This window comes from Diplotaxodon limnothrissa, linkage group LG2, assembly GCF_057381915.1.
Source record: "Diplotaxodon limnothrissa isolate DT_005_m linkage group LG2, D_limnothrissa_male_GT1.1, whole genome shotgun sequence".
NCBI classification, from domain to species: Eukaryota; Metazoa; Chordata; class Actinopteri; order Cichliformes; family Cichlidae; genus Diplotaxodon; species Diplotaxodon limnothrissa.
In genome coordinates, this window is record NC_140597.1 from 15,923,021 (window position 1) to 15,948,443 (window position 25,423).

General features: G+C 40.8%; 1 protein-coding gene across 1 annotated transcript; it reads right to left on the reverse strand.

The window, feature by feature from the left end:
* Window positions 1–12,421: 12,421 nt before the first annotated feature.
* Window positions 12,422–13,485, reverse strand: LOC146638316 (general transcription factor II-I repeat domain-containing protein 2A-like). The gene is made up of 3 exons (XM_085363820.1): window positions 13,218–13,485; window positions 13,032–13,165; window positions 12,422–12,937 (listed from the first exon to the last, which is right to left on the reverse strand). Exons 1-3 carry the CDS (start codon window positions 13,483–13,485, stop codon window positions 12,422–12,424), a joined length of 918 nt encoding a protein of 305 aa, XP_085219946.1.
* Window positions 13,486–25,423: the final 11,938 nt, after the last annotated feature.

Consider the following 25,423-nt stretch of genomic DNA (forward strand, 5'->3'; position numbering starts at 1 on the left):
CCGTCTGAAGTTTGCCAGAGAGCACATGGATGATACAGCAGAGGATTGGGAGAATGTCATGTGGTCAGATGAAACCAAAGTAGAACTTTTTGGTATAAACTCAACTCGTCGTGTTTGGAGGAAGAAGAATACTGAGTTGCATCCCAAGAACACCATACCTACTGTGAAGCATGGGGGTGGAAACATCATGCTATGGGGCTGTTTTTCTGCCAAGGGGACAGGACGACTGATCCGTGTTAAGGACAGAATGAATGGGGCCATGTATCGTGAGATTTTGAGCCAAAACCTCCTTCCATCAGTGAGAACTTTGAAGATGAAACGAGGCTGGGTCTTACAACATGACAATGATCCAAAACACACCGCCCGGGCAACAAAGGAGTGGCTCCGTAAGAAGCATTTGAAAGTCCTGGAGTGGCCTAGCCAGTCTCCAGACCTCAACCCCATAGAAAATCTGTGGCGGGAGTTGAAAGTCCGTGTTGCTCGGCGACAGCCCCAAAACATCACTGCTCTCGAGAAGATCTGCATGGAGGAATGGGCCAAAATACCACCTACTGTGTGTGCAAACCTGGTAGAGACCTATAGTAAACGTTTGACCTCTGTTATTGCCAACAAAGGTTATGTTACAAAGTATTGAGTTGTATTTTTGTTATTGACCAAATACTTATTTTCCACCCTGATTTACGAATAAATTCTTTACAAATCCTACCATGTGGATTCATGGATTTTTTTTTCACATTCTGTCTCTCACAGTTGAAGTGTACCTCTGGTGCAAATTACTGACCTCTGTCATCATTTTAGGTGGGGGAACTTGCACAATCGGTGGCTGACTAAATACTTTTTTGCCCCACTGTATAACAGGCTCTAGTGAATTAAATCACAGAGCAAGCCCAAACATTAAGTAAAATTGTTTCAAACACTGCAGTCGACTGTAATGCAAAAGAGGAAATAAAGAAACAGCACAAAGACTACAAAAAAAATTAATTATTGTTTAGAACAAAAATAGGCATTAAAATTAGAGATCCTTCTTGTTGTTGTAGTTGAAATTAAAATTGCATACAGTGTCATACTGCAAATTATAAAGATAACAGGTAGACTGATCAGTTGCTGAAAGTGAATACTAAAAGAAAGAGGATAATTATGTCTTTAGCATACATAAGATGATTAATATGCTGCTCTCATTGTTCATCCAGTGTGGGGCATCACATTTATTAAATTATTTAATATAATTGAAGAGTACAGGTGACAATGTCCCACCTTGATGGACCCCACCAATTCCTAAAAAGGGTACAGATATACTGTGACCCCATCTAAATGATTTTACTTAGGTCCGTAAATATTTGCAAAACATTTTTGTTATTTTGATTCTGTAATTCACCAACATAGTGAAATTTAAACCATCTTCCAGCTTTAAATCAAAAGCTTTCTCAGTTTAAAGTTGGTTACCTACAGTCTCCAACTAGGGCCCAGCTTTCTACTGGAGCCAGCTTGAAACTTGAAAGTCCCCAGGCTGTAGTGATGGGATTTCCGGCTCCCTTTAGAGAGCCGGCTCTTTTGGCGCCCAACCAGCTCTTCGGGTTGTTTTGTTGATTTAATTAATTTATTATTAACAACAATATAAAATTATGCACAAAAGGAGTTACTAATGTAAAAAAAAAAGTGGTTTTATTTATATATGTTTATATATAAATATATACGGTGGCCCCTAGAGACAAAGCACGTACCAACTCCAAAACACATTTCTAGCATTAACTGAACTTCTAAAACAGAGCTACCTAGATCACTTAAATTACACAATTGAAAGGATATGTGTATTATATATTCAAATAATTAAAAAAAAAAGTTCATTTACCTGTTACTACCACACACCAAATCCGGTCATTGGTACTTCCTGGCTTGTGTACCACTAGGTAACAAAAGCTCAACACTGCCCCTACCATCCTGGAGCACTTCTTTTGTGTTTTGTACTTGTTTTGGAGTTTGTACGTGCTTCAGGGTTTGTACGTGTTTTGGAGTTCGTATGTGCTTTGTCTCTAGAGGCCACCGTAAATATACTTTTATTTATTCACTCCACATAAAATGTAATAAATCATATAATACAAAAAATAATATTTTTACATTTCAACTTTTAACTGTTTAAATTTTCAGCTTTTTCCTTTTAAACAAATTCAAAGTGAAACAGCACAAACCCACAACACAATTAAATATAAATTATAATATGAAAACAAAAAGAACATGCATATTCTCTGTCATATGGACCTGCATGAATAAACTTTCTGAATTCTTTATCATCCGGAACTGAAAATAGTTGTGGATGATTATTATACCTTTCTAATGTGACATTGTTGTCCCTGGATCTCTTTCTCTCTCTTTCCTTCCAGCTTTGTTCCTGTGTTACTGAGAGTGTAACTACCGCCCCTCCCCCCTCTTCCCAGCGCAAAGCACAAGGCTCGCATGCGGAGTGAAGCTGAAAAAAAGTGCGAGAGAGAGGCTGAGAGAAAGAAAAAAAAAAACCCCACGGCTCCCAATCAGGAACCGGCTCTAAGAGCTGTTTTGTTCGCGACCGACACATCACTACCAGACTGCAAACCTAACAAAGACATGAACATTCTTGAGTAGGTAGATTCTAGAATCAACAGACACCTTCATGCGCATGCTCTTGAAAAAAAATTGGTGCCATCTGCTTAAAAATGGAACGCAGCTTTTGATAAATGTTCGCAAAAGTTATTTATTTAGTGAGAAAAGAGCAATATGGAGTCCTTGAGAGAAAGAAGACCCAGCAAACTGCACACACTGAGTTGTGCAGTTTCAAAACCAATTGAACAGCATTCACAGATAAGCCAATGTTGTGTATTCGGTTCACCAAGGTGACAAAGTCAACTGTGTCAAAGGCCTTTGGCATTCCAGAAGAAGAACAGCACAGCCATTATTTATTTTTTGCTCTCTATTGCATTAATACTGTTATCCACCATTTTAATAGCAGGAGTTATTATGCGGTGGTGTTTTCTAAAAACATGACTGATGTTGGGAAATGACATGAATTTTGTATTCAATTTCAGTATAAGCTTTATTGGAATCTTTACATCCAGAATTAAAACTGCTGATTGAACAGGAGACTCTCTGCACAACCATAAAGACCCTAAAGAAACAAACATTTTGTTAAAGATGCAGTCAGTAATTTTTGGACATTAATTTACTAGATTTTGTACCCATATTTACTCTCTGTTCCAGCTAATAAAGTTTTACATATGTGGCTAGAGTAAGCAGACTCAAGATATGAATGATCATAACTGTTTTATCATCAGAGAAGGATTTGCCTTCATCAAACAAGTGAAAATGTGAAAGAAAGGAACAGATTGACCGGTCAGGATAAATCAGCTGTAAATACTGACACAGGAGCATTTCCTAAATGGAAGGAGTTTCACAGGGAGAAGGATTTTAAAAGTGACGTTGGTAATACAACCTAAAAATCTAAATGTAACATTTTTTTACATGTCAATATCAAATATTAGTGTAACATTTATCTCCCTTGCAAAAGCATATTTACCGGAACTCTGTAAGTGCTAGTTTTACTAGTAGTCTCACCGTACCACTGGACAGTGCAGTATTTTTGTGACAGTGTCCTGGTCCTGACCTGTTGAGTTTTGTTTATCATGAATTATGTTTAGTTTAATTCTTAGTTTCCTTATGGTGTAGTTTTTTCACCAGCTACAAACGCCCCACACCCACTGTTGAAGCAAACAAAGACCTGGCCAATGAGTTAAATACATTCTGCTGCAGGTTTGAGATGGACAGATTCTCCTCCCCAGAGACATTGTTTCAGACACTGACCCCAACACACCTCCCACCCCTCCCCCCTTCCCCCTCACCCTCCCCAATCCAGACTCAACGACCTCCATCACACCTCTCACCCCCCTTTCCTCCTCCCTGAAACTCAGAATACACACTGAGGATGTGAGCCGACTATTTCAGGATTAGAAGCCCCCAGCCAGACGGTGTCTCACCCTCCTGCCTCAAAACCTGTGCTGAACAGCTGGCTCCCATCTTTACCCGCATCTTCAACAGATCCCTGGAGCTGTGTGAAGTTCCCTCCTGCTTCAAACGCTCCACCATCATCCCTGTTCCCAGGAAACCCACCATTACAGGACTGAATGACTACAGACCTGTGGTCATGAAATCCTTTGAACAACTGGTGTTAACCCATCTGAAGGACATTACAGGCCACCAAATGGACCCTCTGCAGTTTGCCTACCAGGCAAACAGGTCGATGGATGATGCAGAGAACATGTGGCTGCATTACATCCTGCAACATCTCAACTGCCTGGGAACTTATGCCAGGGTCCTATTTGTGGACTTTTCTGCTTTTAACACCATCGTGCCTGAACTTCTCTCCTCCAAACTCTCCCAGCTCAGCGTGTCACCAGCTACCTGTCAGTGGATCACCAGCTTCCTGACAGACAGGAAGCAGCAAGTGAGGCTGGGGGAGATCACCTCTGAAACTCGGCCCCTCAGTATTGTTAACCCTCTACACTAACGACTGCACCTCTAAGAACTCGGCCGTTAAACTCCTGAAGTTTGCAGATGACACCACCATCATTGGCCTCATTCAGGATGGTGATGAGTCTGCATACCGGCAGGGAGTTGAGCGGCTGGTACTGTGGTGCAGTCAGCACAATCTGGAGCTGAACAAGCTTAAGACTGTAGAGATGACAGTGGACTTCAGGAGACATCCCTCAACACTGCTCCCCCTCACCATGTCAGACAGCCCGGTGTTGACTGTGAAGATCTTCAAGTTCCTGGGTACAACCATCTCCCAGGACTTGAAGTGGGAGACCAACATCAACTCCATCCTCAAAAAGACACAGCAGAGGATGTACTTCCTGACACAACTGGGGAAGTACAGTCTTCCACAGGAGCTGCTGATCCAGTTCTACACTGCGGTCATTGAGTCTGTCCTGTGCTCCTCCATCACAGTCTGGTATTGTGCAGCCACTAAACAGGCCAGGAGCAGACTGCAGCGGACTGTACGAGCAGCAGAAAGGATCATTGGCGCCTCCATCCAGGACCTGCACCTCTCAAGAACCAGGAAACAGGCAGGGAAAATTATCACAGACCCCTCACACCCTGGACACAGACTTTTTTATCTGCTGCCCTCTGGCAGACGGTATAGAAGCCTGCGGACCAGGGCCACCCGACATAGGAACAGTTTCTTTCCCCTCGCCATCTCCCTCCTAAACAGTTGACCTGTCACACTGCTCCCACTAGCAGACTGCAACTGCACCTTATGTACATTCTGTGGTATTCATTCCACCTCATTTCATTTCTATCATCCTGAATTTTATGTATGTAAGTTTAGATTACTTGGTTATTTATAGTTGGTTTACACAGCTTTGTGTATGTATTTGTATGCATGTGTAATGTATATATAGACACGTGTGTGTGTGTGTGTGCGTGTGTGTGTGTGTGTGTGTGTGTGTGTGCGTGTGTGTGTGTGTGTGTGTGTGTGTGTGTGTGTGTGTGTGTGTGTGTGATTTACATTGTTGTGCTGAGAGTCACCATCTAAATTCCTTGTATGTGTCTGCACATATACATGGCCAATAAACACGATTCTGATTTCTGATTATACTTTCTGCTTCCCTCATGTTCTTTGTATCCTGTCTAGCCTTTGACACAGTGTTGGATGTTCCTGTTATGTTATTTCCTCCTTTATTTTTTTAACTCTTGGTCACCTTTCTATGTTATGTATTCAGATTTCTTCCCCTCCTCTTATTTCCTGAATTCTTAAATTTCCCTGAGTTTATTTTTGTTCATTGTCATGTCATATAATTATTTTTTACTGTTGTCCCCATGCTCCCGGGGTTACCCCCTAGCATGTCCCCTGTTTTTCATAGGCTTGGTTTTCGTCTGCCTTTTGGATGATTCTTTTTTTGCCCACAATAAAAGCTTCATTCTTACTTAATTACTGCCTGCTTGTGAGTCTGATTTAAGGGTTCATGTTTATCATTTAACCATGACATATTTCACCTCCTAACATTCCAAAATGAACAAAAAAAGAGAGTGGTGTAAATAACCTTCTTCCAAATGGGGAAGGGGGGTGTGCCAAGCTATTATCACAAATAAAGGGCCAGAACTCAAAAGAGCTTGTAGAACAGACTTGTTGGTATTTTTCTTTGAATTTGATCATCAACTATTCGTTTTGGTTTTGAGAAGAGAGTCATGTTGAAGTTTTTGTTTTTTTTTTAACTTTCCAGCAGCCTCTGTTTGTACGTTACTTATTATTGAAGTCTTACATTTTAGGTTACCTTTACTTTTGGTTTCTGAGCATTTTGTTTAATCAGAGTCTGGTTTTCAATTAATTGACTTGTTATTATGTTGTATTTTGAAGTATTGTTTATCTTCTGCTTTGTTTTTTTAATGGTTTATTTTCTAGGGTTGTTCTTTGAGTCTTCTAATCTAATATTTGTTACTTTGACTTTTGTCTGTCCTTCTTCTGTCTCATCTTTGCCTTTCAGTATCTTCCCGTCTCTGTCCTCCCTGTGTTAAGTCAATCTCTTTCCCAGTTTACTAGTTGTGTCTCACTTGTGTTATTTTGGTAATCATTATCTGTTGTGTCTTGTATTTCCCAGTCCCGTTATGCTATTGTTTTCACCTGTGCTTAGGTCCTCACGTTTTTCCCCTTACATCATCTCCTCATATTGCTCTGTCTTCCCTTGTCTGTAATGTAGCCTGGCACTGAAATATTAATCACTGCTGTTGTTTGTTCATTCATGAGAGAGCATGCTCTCTTAATGCTCTGCCTCCACAGACTGGGAGGAGCAATTACAAGGACACAACTTTTGATCAACTTCCTGTTATTGTGTTTGATGAAAACCCTCGTGAAGAACCCTGTCCTAGTGCTGGTTTGTCTATGTTAGCACAGCTGCAGCGGATTCTACATGAAGATAACATCATCTATAAGCTGTATGAGAACAGCTGGAGGCAGCTTGCAACATACTTGAACCTGCCATTTAGAGATATACAAATGCTCTCAGGACTGCTGTAGTGTGTGACAGCGTGGCACCTTTGATGCCAACATCACTACAAGAGCCACAGCAGTGATCATCCATTTGCACAGCAGTTGCGGCAGTCGCTCACATTTTCTAACTCTATCCTTGCATAACTGTATAAGTTTCTTGTCACCACCAGTTGACCACCACCATCATGCCCGAATTCATTTACTTTTCTCTGACGTTTAGATTTGTCACACTGGACACTACCGATGGATATGGAACTCCAGGCCTGTTATGAAATTTGAAGCTTGAGATTTTATTATCAAGAAATAGTTGTGAAAAAACTGTTCTCCTGCTAAAGATTATGAAAATAGACATGATAAACTGCAATACCTACTTTTGCTTACTTTTCTTTAAATGTCTAAAGCCTTCAAAGGAAAGATATCATGGTCCTGCATCCTACCACCACTGTGGAAAATGAGAACAAGGAGGTCATTAATCTAGCAACCACAGACAAGTGGCAGACATCCTGGAACTGTACTATGATGGAGAAGGAGGTTTTTATCTAACCATGGATACGTTTTCTAAAGAGAGAAGGCTGATTGAGATCTGCTCATGTGCAGATAAGAGCCGTTATGAATAAATGCTTTTGAGATAAAATGTATAACAATGCGCAAGTAGCAAGATAGAGAACAGAATGATTTTCCTCTTCACCTCTTCAGGCAGGTGCTTGGAATACACCACAGTCTGGACATGGTGCATAGCGCTAAAAGAAATTGCTGGTGTAAGTTAAAGGGTGGTGTCTTCATGTTGTTCTTTAAAAAATCACTACGTACATTATTTATTGTTATCCATGTTTGTTTTACTTTTCCTTCAAGGCAGCGAAGATCAAAGGGCAATCACCATTTGTGTTGCTGTTGTAAGACAGCTGAGCAGTTTTTTGTTGTTGGTGTGCTGGCTCAGTCACTGCAAAATGAAGAGCTTACCTGCTCTCCACCTGCCTGCCAATTCTCCAGCCAGCCAAGTATTCCTCCTGAGTACTCCTGAGGAGTATGGACAATTCAAGAAACCTTTTTTAAGTAATATGTCATATGAAAAGGCATGGAAAGAGCTATACAACATATTTAATTTTTTCAATATAATGCCCTGTGACAATTTGTTCTTACAGCTCACAATAAAGTCAATAAAAGAAAAACACACTGAAGGTTATATGTTGATAGGTACGCAGCAGGAAGATTAATGTTGGGAAATTCAACTTGAATTCAATTTTAAAAAATCTGTTCTGGTCCTGGTTTTTACTTCTTCCCAGTCATATTCAGGTTACCTCAGAAGCTGGAATTCTCGGGGAATGTTGTTCCCAATTAAATGTGTCTCAGTAGTAAAATCAAAAAGTGGTGATAATGTAAGTCATTCTTCACATTAGATCCACTTAACCTTTATTTACTTACATTTTAAGAGTGTCGTCTTTGCACACTTCCTGATTATAGAGTTAAACTAGAACTAGTTGGATCCAGAGGTAGTTAGAACTATACAATTTTAAAATCACTAAACTGTCATAGAGCAAGAGGCGGGGGAGCGGTTACCAGTTTGCTGCAGGGCTAACACAGTGAGAGACAGACAACCATTCACACTTACTGACAATTTTAGAATCACCGATTAACTTAACCCCACTAAGTGCATGAACTGTGGGAGAAATACCCAGAGAGAACCCATGGAGACACGGGGAGTACAAGCAAACTCCACACAGAAAGGCCCTGGCCAGATGGTGGATTTCAACCCAGTGTTAAACACTGTGCCACAGTGCTACTTTCACTATATATAGGAACAGTAGTTATTCCTAAACACTTAATAATTTAGTTAAATCCTCTGAATTAAAACTAAAAGTCTGCACATCAATCATTTTGAAATCCACTGTGGTAGTATACAGAGGCAAAGTTTGGCTGTCATTTTTCAAACACTTAAGGACATTTCTGACTGTATTAAATAAATCTAATTGACTTTGGTATACCTCCATGCTAGTGATGTTATTTCTACTTAAAGTCTTTGTTAAATTGTTAAATGTCCCACTTTATATGAGCCTACTTAATGCATAAAGTCTTGACACAAGGGCACTTTGGACGTCAAGGGGCAGAGGAGCAGGCGCTCGAGCACTCTTAGCCATGTGCCTGCCTGGCATGGTCTTTGGCTCCAATCCAGTTCTGTGCCTAAACATTATTCACAGTGATTCACATTCAGCACTGCTTTGCATGTGTGCTCACAGGCACACAATGATCCAGAGCTTTAAACCATTTCAGTAACATGGCTACAGAGATACAGTATTAAAAAAAATATTTTCATGTTTAAAGTGAAAATATTTTAAACAATAATTTTTTGAAACGTTTACGCAGCTTATGTTGGCATTAAAGCTGTGAGGTCTAAGTGATCCTTGATGATGAGAAGAAAAGGCAAAAAGGACTTTCCTAACCTTAAAAAGTTTAGGCACTGAAATGGAAGAGAAGTCTTAAAATTCTTTTAAAGCCTGTTGGTCACTTGAAGCCATGCCTGAGCCCCACGTGTCAGCTGAGAGGTGGTGAAAGGTAAAGTGGATGTGACAGATCATGAATCAGGAAGTCAAACTGTGTCTTCCCATCTGGAACCGCAAATCCTTTATTAGCTGGTTAATACACAATCAGTAAGGAATGCACATGCACGCACACAGTTGCGCAGGAAACCAGGGTCACATGGTGTACAAGAACAAGAGAGGGCAGAAGATTACACACACACACACACACACACACACACACACACACACACACACACACACACACACACACACACACAATGTGGCTCATTAATGTTAAATTATACTCAGCACATTCTGCCGTAATGGAACAAGACTGAGAACTAACAGTTCTTCCTCTCCACTCACTGAATGATAAATGACAGTGTAAGTTGAACACTGTAGAATGATAAATGAGGGATAAAGCAGGTGAGGCTATGTTACAGAATATAAAGTGTGTTTAGCAGACCATGATAAAAGCTGTACAACACTCTACTCACGTTACTGCTGTTTAAGTGTTAGCTGTCAACACTTTTAATAACTTTACTAAAACAGAGTAGACTTATTTGCCAAACTGTGACTATTTTAATCATTGCAAATTATTGCAAAAGTCTGCAAAGTCTCTGCAAAGTTTTGGGGGATTAAGTAGTTTGGAGTCGTTTGTAAAACTATGAAAGAGTAGACTCAGATCACCGACAAACAAATTTGGAAGACTTATTCACTTCAGTTCAGTTCAATTCAATTTATAGAGCGCCAAATCACAACAACAGTCTCCTCAAGGTGCTTTACATTGTAAGGTAGAGCCTACAATAACAGGATTATTTACAACAGGATTTGGGTGAATAAAGGACAGGCGGTTATTCAGACTATGTCTTAATTCAATAATGGTGTTCAGGGAGTATCTGCAATTGTACTCATTGTAACTGTAAAAAGTCCAAACTTCTCTGAACCTCTCCAAAACCTTAATTTTGGTGTTTGTTCTAACCATTAAGAGGTGAAACTGCTGCTGTTTTTCATTGTCTTGCTACATAATAAGCCCCAGACAATCACACTACCGTCACAGTGTTTAACTATGATGTTCTTTTTATGAAACACTGTCATTTTTACGCCAGATGTAAGGGGACACAGATTGCATTAGTAACATATATTTCAGAATTTACTAATAAAAAACAGCACAATAATTAAAATAATAATTCAATTATTTTAGAAGAAGAACATTATGTACAGTACAGAAGGTTACATCACCAGGCTGGTTGGCTGACTGAGGTCCATCCATCCATCCATCTTCATCCGCTTTATCCGGGGCCGGGTCGCGGGGGCAGCAGCCTAAGCAAAGAGGCCCAGACCTCCCTCTCCCCAGCCACCTCCTCCAGCTTATCCGGGGGAATACCAAGGCGTTCCCAGGCCAGCCGAGAGATATAATCTCTCCAGCGTGTCCTGGGTCTGCCCCGGGGCCTCCTCCCGGTGGGACATGCCTGGAACACCTCACCCAGGAGGCGCCCAGGGGGCATCCTTGTCAGATGCCCGAACCACCTCAGCTGGCTCCTTTCGATGTGGAGCAGCAGCTGCTCTACTCTGAGCCCCTCCCGGATGGCCGAACTTCTCACCTATCTCTAAGGGAGAGGCCAGCCACCCTTCGGAGGAAGCTCATTTCTGCCGCTTGTATCCGCGATCTCGTTCTTTCGGTCACTACCCATAGCTCGTGGCCATAGGTGAGGGTAGGGACGTAGATCGACCGGTAAATTGAGAACTTCGCTTTTACACTCAGCTCCCTCTTCACCACGACGGACCGGTGCAGCGTCTGCATTACTGCAGCTGCAGCCCCAATCCGTCTGTCGATCTCCGGCTCCCTTCTCCCATCACTTGCGAACAAGACCCCGAGATACTTGAACTCCTCCACTTGGGGCAGGAACTCATCCCCGACCCGGAGTGGGCACTCCACCCTTTTCCGGCTGAGAACCATGGCCTCAGATTTGGAGGTGCTGATCCTCATTCCCGCTGCTTCACACTCGGCTGCGAACCGTTCCAGTGCGAGCTGGAGGCCCTCACCCGATGAAGCCAACAGAACCACATCATCTGCAAAAATCAGAGATGAGATTCTGAGGCCACCAAAGCGAAAGCCCTCTGCCACTTGGCTGCGCCTAGAAATCCTGTCCATAAAAATTATGAACAGAACCGGAGACAAAGGGCAGCCCTGGCGGAGCCCATCACCCACCGGGAACGAGTCCGACTTATTGCCGGCAATGCGAACCAAGCTCTTGCAACGGTTGTATAGGGATCGAATGGCCCGTAGCAATGGGCCAGACACCCCATACTCCCGCAACACCTCCCACAGGACACCCCGAGGGACACGGTCGAATGCCTTCTCCAAGTCCACAAAACACAAAAAACTATGACTGAGGTCATAGAATTAAATTATTTTATGTTAGCTAACCAATAACAGAAAAAATACCTCACAGGAAAATAAGGACACTAAAACTAAAGATTAGTTTAAGGCAGGGGTGGCCAACCAGTCAGAGACCAAGAGCCACTTTTTTTTTTTACTGTGTTACCGCAAAGAGCCACATCATACGCATGGGCACACATGAACATCACCCATCCTTTCCTCCCTCTCTCTCTCTCTCTCTCTCTCTCTCACACACACACACACACACACACACACACACACACACACACACACACACACACACACAAAATACACACATTCTGCTCAGCCAGATTTATTGTAAATGTCACACACCAACATGATAATGACTCCTACAGTACTAAAACCACAGGCCAGTCATTTTCAACAATTGTGCGCACTGTCTCACACACACAAACTCTCAGTTCAACCAAGTCCATAAACAAAAATATAATAATCTACAATAGCATTTACTTTTACAATGCATGTTGTTTAATGGGACTTCTGGCATTCCTTGCCTTGAACAATCCTCTTCAAATCTGGCTTGTATTCCGTTGTTGCCACTCGAAGCAATTCTTTCACATGAGTGTCAGTCAGAACAGATCGATGCTTTGATTTCACATTTTTTAGGGTAGAAAACACAGACCCACAGACGTATGTTGACCCAAACATTGACAGTATCTTAAGCGCAGCCCGTTTGACATTGGGGTATTTCTCCATTGGCATACTTTTCCAGAACTCAATGGTCCCTTCCCTTAAAGCAGGTTTCAATTGGTCCTCCTCACAAAGACCGATCATCTCCAACTCAGCCGCAGCTTCATCTGTGACTAGCGAGACTTTCAAACAGCCGGTCTCTGCATTCAATGGGTCGACGAGGAACGTAATCTGTGGCCTTTTCAATTGTAGATCATGGAACCGGGTCACAAAGCTTTCGTGCAAGTTTTCAATCAGCGTTGCATATCTGGCTCTTTGCTTACTCAGGGCAGCGCTGGTGACTTGCCCGCTTGGCTTTTAGCAGAGTGGGAAAATGCGTTAAATCTCCCTTTTGAATATGTGTCTTGAACAGCTTCAGTTTGTTGACAAACGCAAACACACTTTGCACCAGGTCAGGCAGCATTTTTAACTTACCCTGCAGGGTCAGGTTCAGTCTGTCCAAGTGACACAGCATGTCGACCAAAAAGGCCAGATCCATAATCCACTTGAGGTCCGAGAGCTCGGGATAGTCCTTGTCCTTCTCTTCCATAAACAGTTTCACGGCATCCAAAAGCTCAAAGAAGCGAGAGAGTACCTGGCCTTTTGACAGCCACCTCACAGTGCAGCGGCAGGTCACCTGGAAGCCCTTGGTCCAGCTCAGCAATGAGATTCTTGAATTGACTGTGGTTAAGCACATGTGTGCGGATATAGTTGACGTTTTCCATCACAGGCTTCATGACGTTATCTAAATTCAATGATTTAGACACGAGTTGCTCCATGTGGATGATGCAGTGGAAATTCCAAAAGTCAGGAATAGTTCGGTCAGCTTTGCACAGCCCCACAAGCCCGTTCACAGATCCCATCATGGCTGGTGCTCCATCCGTGGCTATTGCAGTTCATTTCGTTATGGGCAGATTTGCTTTTTCTAATGCAGCCATCATGGTTTCTTTCACATCTGTGCCACGGGTTCTGTCTTTTAATGGCACAATATCCAGGAGTTCTTTGATCACACAATCGTTTGACACAGACTGTGCAAATATTGCCAACTGAGGCTTGTCTTGTATATCACAACTCTCATCCAATGCGACACTAAAATACTCACATGCTTGAAGGTCAGAGTGCAACTGTGTTTCAATAGCCGTGTTAATGTCCGATATTCTGTGTTCAACAGTGTGGCGGGACAGTTGGACGTCTGATACCATGCGTTTTAATTTGTCGTTTTCAGGAGACAAGATTTCAACAACGTCACTGAGGCATTTTTTAACGAACTCCCCTTCATCGTATGGCTTTTTAGCCCGTGCAATGTTCCAAGCTAGCTGATAGGATGTGAGCGTTATGGTCTCTGACCGCTTCGTAAATTTTTAGAAAAACTGTATGTTTCAAAGTGGCCAACTCGTGCTTGCGAAGTTCAATCCCTTTTGGGTCGATGGTTCTGGTCGATGTTAGCATGGAGTGAGCTGAAGTGGCGCTGAAGATTTGAAGCTTTGAAATGCGCTAATGACGTCTGACATATAAGGCAGAATGGCTTGCCATTGCATTCAACAAAAAAATATAAACTCTCCCTCTCTGTTAAAAACGTCCTGTGTTCATCTTCATATTTTCTTTTTGCTGTGTATCTTTTCCTTGCCATTTTAAGGGCAAACTTGCTCCTACTGGGAAACTTTGCGGTATTTTCATCTCACACACATGGCCATTTGATGAAAATACCGTATTGAACTCAAGCGAAGCGAACGTGCACATTTTAAAACAACAACACAAAAAACCCCCCAAAACACAAACTTTGATATGAACGTAAGAGCCGCATGAAACCAGGCAAAGAGCCGCATGCGGCTCGAGAGCCGCGGGTTGGCCACCCCTGGTTTAAGGGGATCATCGTCATCATCAGTAGGTGGAGCGTCTGCCCCGCCCGGGGTTGACCCTGAACAATCCCCCCTGCACTTTTCATGTAGCTAGGCTGTTAAAGTTTATCTACTGATGGGTTTACTGCAACTGACGACTCGTTAAATTAAGGTGAATATGAAATGAAATGAAAAAAGACACACAGCTTATCATTTTATAGTTCTACAACATCTAAAATCCTTCTGTTGTTATTTTTTTTTCTTTGCTTGATTAGCTGTTAGCATATGCACTGTGTTAGAGGCTTGTTGCTAGCTAGTTGATCATGCTAGACACCTGTTACTTTAATATTCTGTATATTTAAATGATTCGGCATTACTTCGTTTTTGTTATCCATTTTAGACCGAGATGAGATCAGCTGCACACCCCATAGAGGCCCAGAGTGACTGTTAATATCAAAAATATAATGCTGTCCTTTGAGATTTTAACATAAGACTGAGGATGATATAAAACTGAATATTTAAACAGTTTTAGAACCATTACACTCACAGAGCACTCCACAGCCTGCTAACATGGAAACTTTAAATAAAAACATCAGCAGCAGGTTTCACAGAAGTGTAATTTGTTATTTTCATTTAATATTAGAGTCCACATTATTATTAACAGCTACATCCACCCTGGGGAGAAACTATAGTGAGTGAGACCATCAGGGCCAAGCTGAGTTTCCTGGGTCCAGAGGTTTGGAGAAACTTTCTCCCTTTCTTTTACCGCAGCTGTCCTGGGCCAGATGTTCTGCTGACCCACAGAGAGAGGCATCATTTCAGAAACATCAGGAAGACCGGAGCTCATTGCAGGGATCGAGGATGACTCATGATCTTCACCACCAGGGAAATCTTCAGAACTCCACTGTTATATATTTAAGTATATATTATCCTCTCTGGCTACTCTGGTATGAATGACTTTATGCGTTGTATATTACTTGATATAAACAACACACTATTGGCAAAAAACAGTGTGAAAGTATTCCAGATTATTCCAAGTTTTTAGTTTGACATACAAGTGACAACCTTTGACCTTCATCAGGTTCTATTGTCCAATCACACACTCTGCCCCACCTTCTTATATCTGCAACCCATGAACCATGCAATCATCTTTATTGGTCACATATAATTTATATTTATCTGTCAGTCACATCTAGTTAGTTCTGGCTAATGTAGTAGCAGCCTAAACAATAAGTGTTTAGAAGAACACGTGTTTCTAGGCAACCAGACTGACTTTGCATTGATTTCTATGACGCCAAAATGACATAATTGGCAGTTTTAGGTAAAAGTGATCACATTTTTTTTTCATTTAAGCCCAGACATCTCAGAATTCATTATATGATGAATAAATCCTTTTAAGAACGGGACTGCATTATTAGATGATAGTTTTTTATTTTATTTTGTGTACCTGAGGTGATCACAAGGATGCAAGGATTCATTTTGAATGCATGGGGACAAAAAGAAGAAAAAAAACTCCTATCCTAGGTGTTATGGACTGAAAGACTGATTATGCCATACCAAGTATAGTCTTTCTCTTTATTTGGTGTCAGGTAATTAACAGTGTTGAAAGAGCATGAAAAGGCATTAAAATCTGTTGATGTGAGACACCAAATGTCACTGAATATGGCAATTAAAAAGTCAGTTGTGTTCCTAATTATTGTCCTTACAGAGGTGATAGACAAAAAAAACAGAAGCTTCTGGTCGGAACAAGGGAGCAGTCATTTGAACTCATGGGACATTAAAGTTGTTGAGATAATAGAAAGTAACAGTGTGCTCAACTGCTGCACCAAGTGCTCAGTTTGACAAATTTGAAAACAAAAACAATGTAATGTAAACACATCTGAGCTATGAGCAGTACGCTGCATAATAATAAATGTACAATATTAAAAATTCCTGCACTCCTTGAGCAGGTTGAAGAACCAGGGGATCTGGGTTTGGGAGGCTTGGTCAGTCTCGTCTGTCTCAAACGCTGCATCCTAATACAAAGGTTTACTGTGATTGGTTCTTCATGTCCATCCAAGGTCAAATCAAATCAAATCACTTTTATTGTCACATCACATGTGCAGTTACACTGGTACAGTACATGTGAGTGAAATTCTTGTGTGCGAGCTTCACAAGCAACAGAGTTGTGCAAAAATACAATAACGTAAAACAAGCAAAATACAAGAATGGCTAAATCTGAGACTAATAAATATATGTACAATATATAATAGTATATTCATTACTGGATGTGTATACTAAATATGTTTTTCTACGTGTGTGTGTGTGTGTGTGTGTGTGTTTATACACATATTTTACAAATTAAATAGAGTAAACAATAAAATAAAAAATATAAAAAATATACAGAGTTGGTTGAGACGTGCAAAACAGTGGCATTAATGTACAGTATGTAGTGCATAATGTTGAAGTTCCAGTAGTGAAGCTGAGGTGTCTATGACGTGTTCAGCAGTCTGATGGCCTGGTGGAAGAAGCTGTCTCTCAGTCTGCTGGTTCGGGACCGGATGCTGCAGAACCTCCTTCCTGATGCAAGTAGTCTGAACAGTTTATGGCTGGGGTGACTGGAGTCCTTGATGATCTTCCCCGCTTTCCTCAGGCACCGCTTCCTGTAGATGTCCTGGAGGGAGGGAAGCTCACCTCCAAGGGAAAAGGTGTCCAGTGAAGGCAGTGCCCCATGTCTCATTCCGCAGGAAGGCTAATGCACATCTGCCAGAGGTGGCAAAATTGAAGAATGCAGCACGCTGCAGAGCAAAAGGCTGCTCAGGGAGAACTCGAGTACAGTGTGTTACATGCAAGGTGTTCCTCTGCTTACAGGCAGATGGCAACTGTTACACAGCCTTTCACACATAGGTGTAAACATGGGGAAAAAATTTGAAGTAGCAGTTTTGAAGTGTTAGGTTTCCTGCTACATCCAATGTTCAGAATTCTATTACTTTTTGTACTTTGTTACAGACATCTGTCTTCCTGTAACTTCAAATGAGCCATATTGCACAAAGGGGAACAACTGTTGTTTCTAATTTTCTTTTTGTACTCAGGAAAATTGCTGCTGTGTTCAGACAAAAAATAAAGAGTTTTGCACATCATTACTTACTTGTGACTTTATAGTGGTCTATCGAAATTTAAAACGAATGTCCTAATATGTGGCCATCATTTTTCTACATCAGGTAAAAAGATCATTCTTTGTTTTTGCATTCATCAGGCCCCAATCAGCCCAAATAGCAAAAAGAAATTAAAAAAGCATGTCATGAAAGAGTTCGGGTCTTAGGAGGATAATTATTGTAGTTGTGTTTGTTCCTTGATTGTTGTGCATGCATAATGTGTTTTTGTGGATTCAGTTTACGTTTAGCAAATAATTCAATTATACGTGCACTGTGTAATTTTTACAATAATGGTAACCTCAAGGTACTTTATATTGTAATGTAAAGACCCTACAAAATTAGAAAGAAACTGCTGGGGTTTCACACACTCCCTATGAGTGTAAACGGAGCGGAAAGGCCGACTTTATTTCCAAGATGTTTTGTGTTTTTAAAAGGAAGGAAACCTTCCTAAAAACGGGCAGAGCAGTGGAGCCGCCAAGGGAAGCACACAATTTAAACTGTAAGATTAAAAATATAATTTATTATATTTAAATAGTTAAAAATGTAAAATGAATTAAAATAACCTTGGCCAAGGGATAACACAATAAAAATCAACTCATAAAAATAAACCAGTGTACAATATTAAAATATTAAAAAGGTAAAACACAGCAAAACATGCATAGTAGAAAAACTTAGATAACTTGTCCCTTTCCACCCTGTGACATCCCCCCACACTGAAAGATTAGCAGTCCCTGCTAAAAACCCAGCTTCCAGTCATGAAGCTTTCTTGGAGTCCGGTTCACGTCTTCTACCCCCAAGCAAAAATATAACAAAGTGCACCATTCAGTCCAAGGCCACAACGAGCAATCACTCTCACGTCCTCGTAGCATAGCTACCTGGAAGCCATAAGGTCCTACACTGCACCCGGCTGCTACCGTGGGGATACTTCCAGGCCTAACCTGGATCTCGTGCTTAATCCCAAGCACTGCTGCCCCACCTCCCGCAAGCCTGCAGCTGACCTCCCATGACAACCTCGGTTGGACGTTCTTCATTCATTCTTGGTGTGGCTAACACTTATACTTGTGCACACTGTCCATACTCATTTGCTCAGGGGACATACGACCTAAAACACACATTATTGGGGCACTAATATACACATACATCATATATTTGCATTTCCCCTGACTAACCCAACTGCTCTGGCTCCGTATCCTGTCGACAACGCCAATTATGTAACGGAGCGGAAAGGCTGATTTTATTTCCAAGATGTTTTGTGTTTTTAAAAGGAAGGAAACCTTCCTCAAAACGGGCAGAGCAGTGGAGCCGCCAAGGGAAAGCACACAATTTAAACTGTAAGATTAAAAATATAATTTATTATATTTAAATAGTTAAAAATGTAAAATGAATTAAAATAACCTTGGCCAAGGGATAACACAATAAAAATCAACTCATAAAAATAAACCAGTGTACAATATTAAAATATTAAAAAGGTAAAACACAGCAAAACATGCATAGTAGAAAAACTTAGATAACTTGTCCCTTTCCACCCTGTGACATGAGCAGTGTGTGAATGGGTGGATGACTGGATATGTAAAGCGCTTTGGGGTCCGTAGGGACTAGTAAAGCGCTATATAAATACAGGCCATTTACCATTTATCACTTGGCAACAGTAGGAGAAAAATGTTCAAGTTAGGGTTGAGGGGGAGAAGAAGAGAGCAGAGAGAGGCAGGACAAAAACAGCATCTGTGGAAGAATCAGTTTTTAATAATTACTATTAATTAAATACAGTAGTTAGTAAGTAATAGATAGTAGCATAACTAAAGGATGGTCCAAGGTCACCAACAATAATTATAAAGCTAAATCAATGAATTGTCTGTCTCTGATATCCAAAATGGGAGCAGGTTCTATAGTAGAAAGACCTGCAAGCTGAAGGCTCTGCCATCCATTCCCAAAATCCTGCACCTCACATCCAAAATGTTGAATAATCAGTGCCTATTTAATAATCAGTGTCATATTTTAAATTCCGTTTTGGATTTAACAGGGTGCCAGAGAAGCTAATATGTATGAAAAAAGAGCTCTCTTTCTAGTCTCTGTCAGTGTTCTCGCTGAAGCATAACTGAAGGCTTTTCAAGGAACTACACTAAAAAAAAGACCATGTTGGATTTACTTAATTCAATAGTGGACATTGGTTGCGCACAATTGTTTTGCTTTGGCAGAAACTTAAACAACTTAGTTAGATCAACACAACTTATTCATATTCAATAAACCTGTGCATTTTGTGTTGATTAAACATGATTGAAACATGTTTAGATGAAGTAAGTTGAACTCCTGGAATATTTTAATCATTCAGTAGGAAAGTTATGATAAACCACGATAATTAGCAATAGCATACACGTGGTGTGTGTAGTTCTCTTCCTCTCCAGTGATTTTCCCGAAGTTTGAAATCTCATGTGATCTTGTGAATTTAATGAGTCCAGCAACTAACCACTCTTACTAGATTGTATCATGTCATCTCAACAAGAATAAATTAAGTTGTTGAATTTCATACAAATCCTACATGATTTAATTATGTTCACCATAGAAACATGAAATTATTTTGTTCAAATTACAAGTTAGACTTTTTTAATGTAACAACCACCCAATTTCTGTTGCTTGACTTGACTGAGATGGATGCCTTCCTCAAACCACGATCCAAAGCCGTCGAGATGAAATCACATGCAGCGTTGCAAGATTTAACATTGCTATATTATTGACTTACTTCACAACATGATATGAACAATTTAATATACCCTCTGCATATCATGTAGTTTCTACACTATATAGTTACACTTCACTTTAAAGCATGAGACAATTGTGTTGAATACACGCAATATGCTCACATAAATCCAAGAGATGGCCAATCCCTTTTTTTCAGTGTAATAATAATAATATAATAAATAATTACTTCAACAGTTCAGCCTTAAAATAGTAAATGTATGAGCTAGCTCTTCAACACCACTCTGAGACAGGATGTTTCTAATTTTAGTGATATTACACAAATTAATAAAGTTCTACAGATTTGTTTAATGTGCATTCTAAAGGACATATACTAAAACTGGGTGCAAGTGAAAATTCAAGCATTGTGAGTGGGTGTGGCAAAAGTCTAACCACTGCACATTGTGGTGGATGTGAAATAAATGAATATATTATAAATGAGAAGAATATATTATGGAGCTGGGTCAGACTTCAGGAACGGGGGAAATCAGCACCTTTCGTGCTTATTTAATGGTATAATGAGGTACAGACTCCGGTCCAGTCTTCTCCAGAAGTCTCACAGTTGCAATTCCTAATAAACAAACCAATATGAATACACATGCAACCTTTCCAAGGAACCTTTTTTCTCTTTCCACCCACTGCATGCTGGTAAAGAAATTACATTAGGAACCACACTTTTAATTTGCTGTTTATTTTCCAGTCAGTGTTAATCCACTACTGTGAATATTAAGTGTGCAAATCATTGTGTGGCAGTTCAATTTAACTACACATCGATTTGAAATTAAATGTGCCGTATTGCCTGTTCACACTGTCATTTTTGAACGAGTGCAGAGTATTGTGGTGGGTTCCAAAGATTGTGGCAGATATTTTTTCTAATGAGAAATGAATGAAAACCATGACATCAGAAACTATACAGACTCTTTAAACTCATTCGTTCACTCATAAATGATCAGTCACATGTTAAGCATAAAAACATAATTTGCATTTCATCTGCTAATAGTTAAACAAACTCTACAAAAGCCAAAAAATGACTAGGGGAGGGGGCAAAGCTGGAATCACTTGCTTGGTGCTTCCATTCTTGACCTCAAGCTAGAGGTGTTTGCTCTAGAGTTATAATGAGCTTACTACTGAGTTCAACAAAGGGACAGACAGAAACGCTTTTCAAATTCTTGCTCTTAAAACGTCAATCTTGTCATTTCACTTTTCCCCGTTTAATTTTTACTTTACACCAGTTGCTGTGGTTTTAAATTTATCAAACATCATTCAAAAAGATATGATCAAATCCACCACTTTGCACATGAGCTAAATCATCACTGTTACACAATGAAAAGCAGAATGAATGATAACATCAATTTAGTAGTAATAATATATTAGAAAACAAGATATGTCACAAAGAAATAGCTCAAACACCACTGTCAAGCTTGTGTTTCGTGTATTTCATTTGTTTTTGGAAGGAAACTATCAAACTACACTAAAAACATCTTTATATCCAAAATGCTGAGTTTAAGTAATTTGATTCTGTGTATATTTTCATGTCAATTTGTTACATACGAACAGAGTAAACTGCTATATTGAATGGAAACTTAAAATAAAGTACACAATTTAATAGAATCTCGGTCAAATTTACTTGACTGGTGTAAATCTAGTTTATACCAAGCATATCTTCCCTAATTATCAATTGTTTCAATAAATAAGGCTTTGGTTTCAGTTACATTAACTGAAAGTTATTGCTGCATGGTTATGATTGCAAATAATCATTTTTTTAGAAGTAGAAGTAATAAAGAGGATCCCTCAGTACACACTCAGAGATCAATTGTAGTTAACTGTATTTGCCCTGAAAATGAAAAGCAATATCCAGTACCTTTATTATGAACAGTTGGGATATGTGTTTGATATGAGCTTGCACAGTTTTTTAGGGCTTTCTGTGAAAAGTAGGGCAGCTGGAATGAGCTGACTTCCACAACTAATTCAAAGTTCCATTGTCGTCTGTAGCTTGCTGGTCCAAAACCACAGCCAGCTGATTAATGCAATGTTTTCTTTTTCAATCTCCTGCCCCACTTTCTTGCTTTATTTTATTTCTCTGTGTTCCCCATAGGCAATCAGCATTTCATCTTCTGCCAGATGCCACGTTACTTTCTAGAAATATATTTAGAAAAAAAAAGAAAAGAAAACAGTTCTGGCCTAAAGCTACTATTTACTCTCAATAACCAAAATGCATCATCACCTTCACTGTACGCACCCCATAAGAGCAGTGTCTCATCTATATGACACATAAAGACTGTAATAATCTATGACTACCTAATGACAGCCAATGACTACCATCTTACACATCACAGTGTTTGACGTTTTTAAAACCTTCACTGTGTGTAAATATATATGTATGCTATAGTGATAAGAAACTGTGTATCCATTCTGAAAAAACAAACAAAAATGGACCCATGGTATTTTGGTTGTTGTCATCTGTATTTGTTGTTTGTTAAATCGAGCATGGTTCAAGAAATAGGCAATACTCAGACTTTATGTTGCTTTAATCATTTGATTTTTCCATTACTCTTCCACTTTTTTAGCAATCCCCTGCCCCAATTATTCTCTGTGGCAAGTTTTTTTTTCATGCTATCAAATTCAGCAGGGAAGAAAAGACACAATTCAGCCTTTATTGGTTAAGATTTATTTTCTCTGAGACAACAGGTCTCCTTAAAATAGAGTTTTCTGTTGGTTGTCTTACTTTTCTAGTTCATGCCCAAGAAGTGAAAACCAGTAGCTTTTATTATATATTATTAAATATATATATATATATAAATATATATATATATATATATATATATATATATTATTGTTATAAAAAAATCTTGAAAATGATTGCACTGTCTGAGAAAGATTAAAACTGTGTTTCAGCAATTTAAGCCAGATGTAACATGACTTATTTTATATTACCAAAGACAAAGCTCCCACTCATCTCTGCAGCTCAGAGCAGAAGGTTTTAGTATATTGTAATCTCTTATTGTAGCTACATTACCTGCTCCCGAAGTGCTTACATCCAATTTTACGAGCTCATTTTGTGCAGTACCCAGGTATTCTTAGCCAAAACAGCTTCTCATAAATCCACTGTTTGTTGTACAATGCAGAATGACACTGCCAGTGATTAGCTGGTGGAAATAGTGGGAGCAATATTTTCAAGTCAATTAAATTAATTTTATTTATATAGCACCAAATCACAACACTCGCCTCAAGGCACTTTGTTTCAGTAAGGTAAATGCACTAGAATAATTCAGAGAAAACCCCAACAATCGGGTGACCTCTGTGTGGGCCCCGTATCGGAAAGTGGGAATGAAAAACTCCCATTTAATAGGAAGATTTAATAGGAACTCCAGCAGAACCAGACTCAGCCATCTGCCACCGCTGATTAGTGGTGAGGGAAGGGTGACAGGACAAAAGACTGTGGAAGAGAGCCAAAGCTTAAAAATAATTAAATGCAGAGTGTTGTATAAACACATGAAATGAAACATGAATGAATAGAGGAGAGTGATAAAGAAACCCTCAGTGCATCATGGGAGGCCTCCAACAGTCTTGGCCTATTGTTGCATAACTAATAGGGGATTCAGGGTAAAGTAATCCAGCCCTAACTTTGAGCTTTATCAAAAGGGAAAACAGTCTGAGAACAAAGTGCTCTAACTGTCACGGTCGGATGGTCTTCCCGGACGACCTGCTTGTTTGTTTGTGTGTGTGTGTATGCCCTCCTCTCTTTCTCTCTCCCTCCCTACTCTGCGGGTCTGGCTGCCGAGGAACGGCGTCTCCGAGAGAGTGAGAAAGGCCGATCTCTGACCCGGAAGTGTAATCTTCGGCTCCAGCTGCCGCTAATCTTTCCTCACTAGACAGAGGTATTTAACGATGTGTCCAGACGGCAGTCGACGCTGGATTGTACTCGGAGCTCGGTAGCTAAGTGTGCGCGTGATCTTGTCACCCGCGTGGCCAGGCAAGCCTTCTCATCCATTGTTGTGTTTGCTCGACTTTCAGATTGGAGAAGTACGGGACGGAGGAGTGGAGTAAAGGATTCACTGGTGTCACACGGAAGGAGCGCACACAGACCTCACGGGAAAACTCACCTTCACCACTTCTGGGAACTGAAAAAGAAAGGACAATTATTGGATATATTGATGTTTAAGGACTATCTTTCACGCACTTTAAATAAACGCACTGTCTGCTTCAACCCAGAGCTCCGCGCTTGAGTCCATACCTTCCATCAGCCGTGACAGAACAATCCAGCCAGCAATGGACTCAGCGGACTCTACCCCCCTCCAGCGCGAAATCGCGCTTCAGGCTGAACGATTGGAGCGACACGAGACAATGCTGCAGCATGTCGCCAAAGAGCAGTCCGCATTACTACAGGTGGTATCGGAGCTAAAAGGTATGCTACTCGCTACACCCAGGGCACCCGTTCAGCCACAAGGGGGCCCTGCGCAACCACAACCACCTATAGCCTTGCTTGACGAAGCGGCGGCGTCTCCCCTTCCGCCGTCTCCACCCCCGCCACGACGTGAACACGCGTTGCCGGTGCCTGAGAAATTCGGCGGGGACCTGGATAAATGTCGGGGGTTTTTGATTCAATGCTCCTTGATGTTTAGGCAGCAGACTCAAGCGTATGCTTCTGACATTACCAAAATCACCTTTATGGTCGAGCTACTGACGGGAAGGGCTCTGCAGTGGGCTCAAGCGGTGCTGAGCGCTCAGCCCTCTATCTCATACAGTAACTTCTTAAGCAAGTTTCGATGTGTATTTGATAAGGGGTCTAACCCAGACAGTGCTGCTCATCGTTTGTTTGCATTGAAACAGGGTCGGCGGACCGTGGCTGACTTCTCCGTGGATTTTTGGATCCTGTCCGAAGAAGCCGGCTGGGAGGAGAAGGCACTCCGAGGGGCCTTCTTGAACGGCTTGAATGAGAACATCAAACGTGAGTTGGCATCCAAAGAGCTACCTAAATCATTGAGTGCCTTGGTGAATTTGTGTATCAGTCTGGATGACCATATGCGAGAGTTTGGGAGGCGATCTGGAGATGGGCGGAGGTCAGCAGGGGGCGTGGGAATTCCCTCGCTGGAATG

Coding starts and splice junctions, on each gene's coding strand:
- LOC146638316 (XM_085363820.1), bottom strand. CDS start 13,485: ATGGGATCTGTGAACGGGCTTGTGGGGCTGTGCAAAGCTGACCGAACT. Junction 13,166..13,217: donor GGTGGCTGTCAAAAGGCCAG/GTACTCTCTCGC, acceptor TGTTTATGGAAG/AGAAGGACAAGGACTATCCC. Junction 12,938..13,031: donor TAAAAATGCTGCCTGACCTG/GTGCAAAGTGTG, acceptor CTCTGCTAAAAG/CCAAGCGGGCAAGTCACCAG.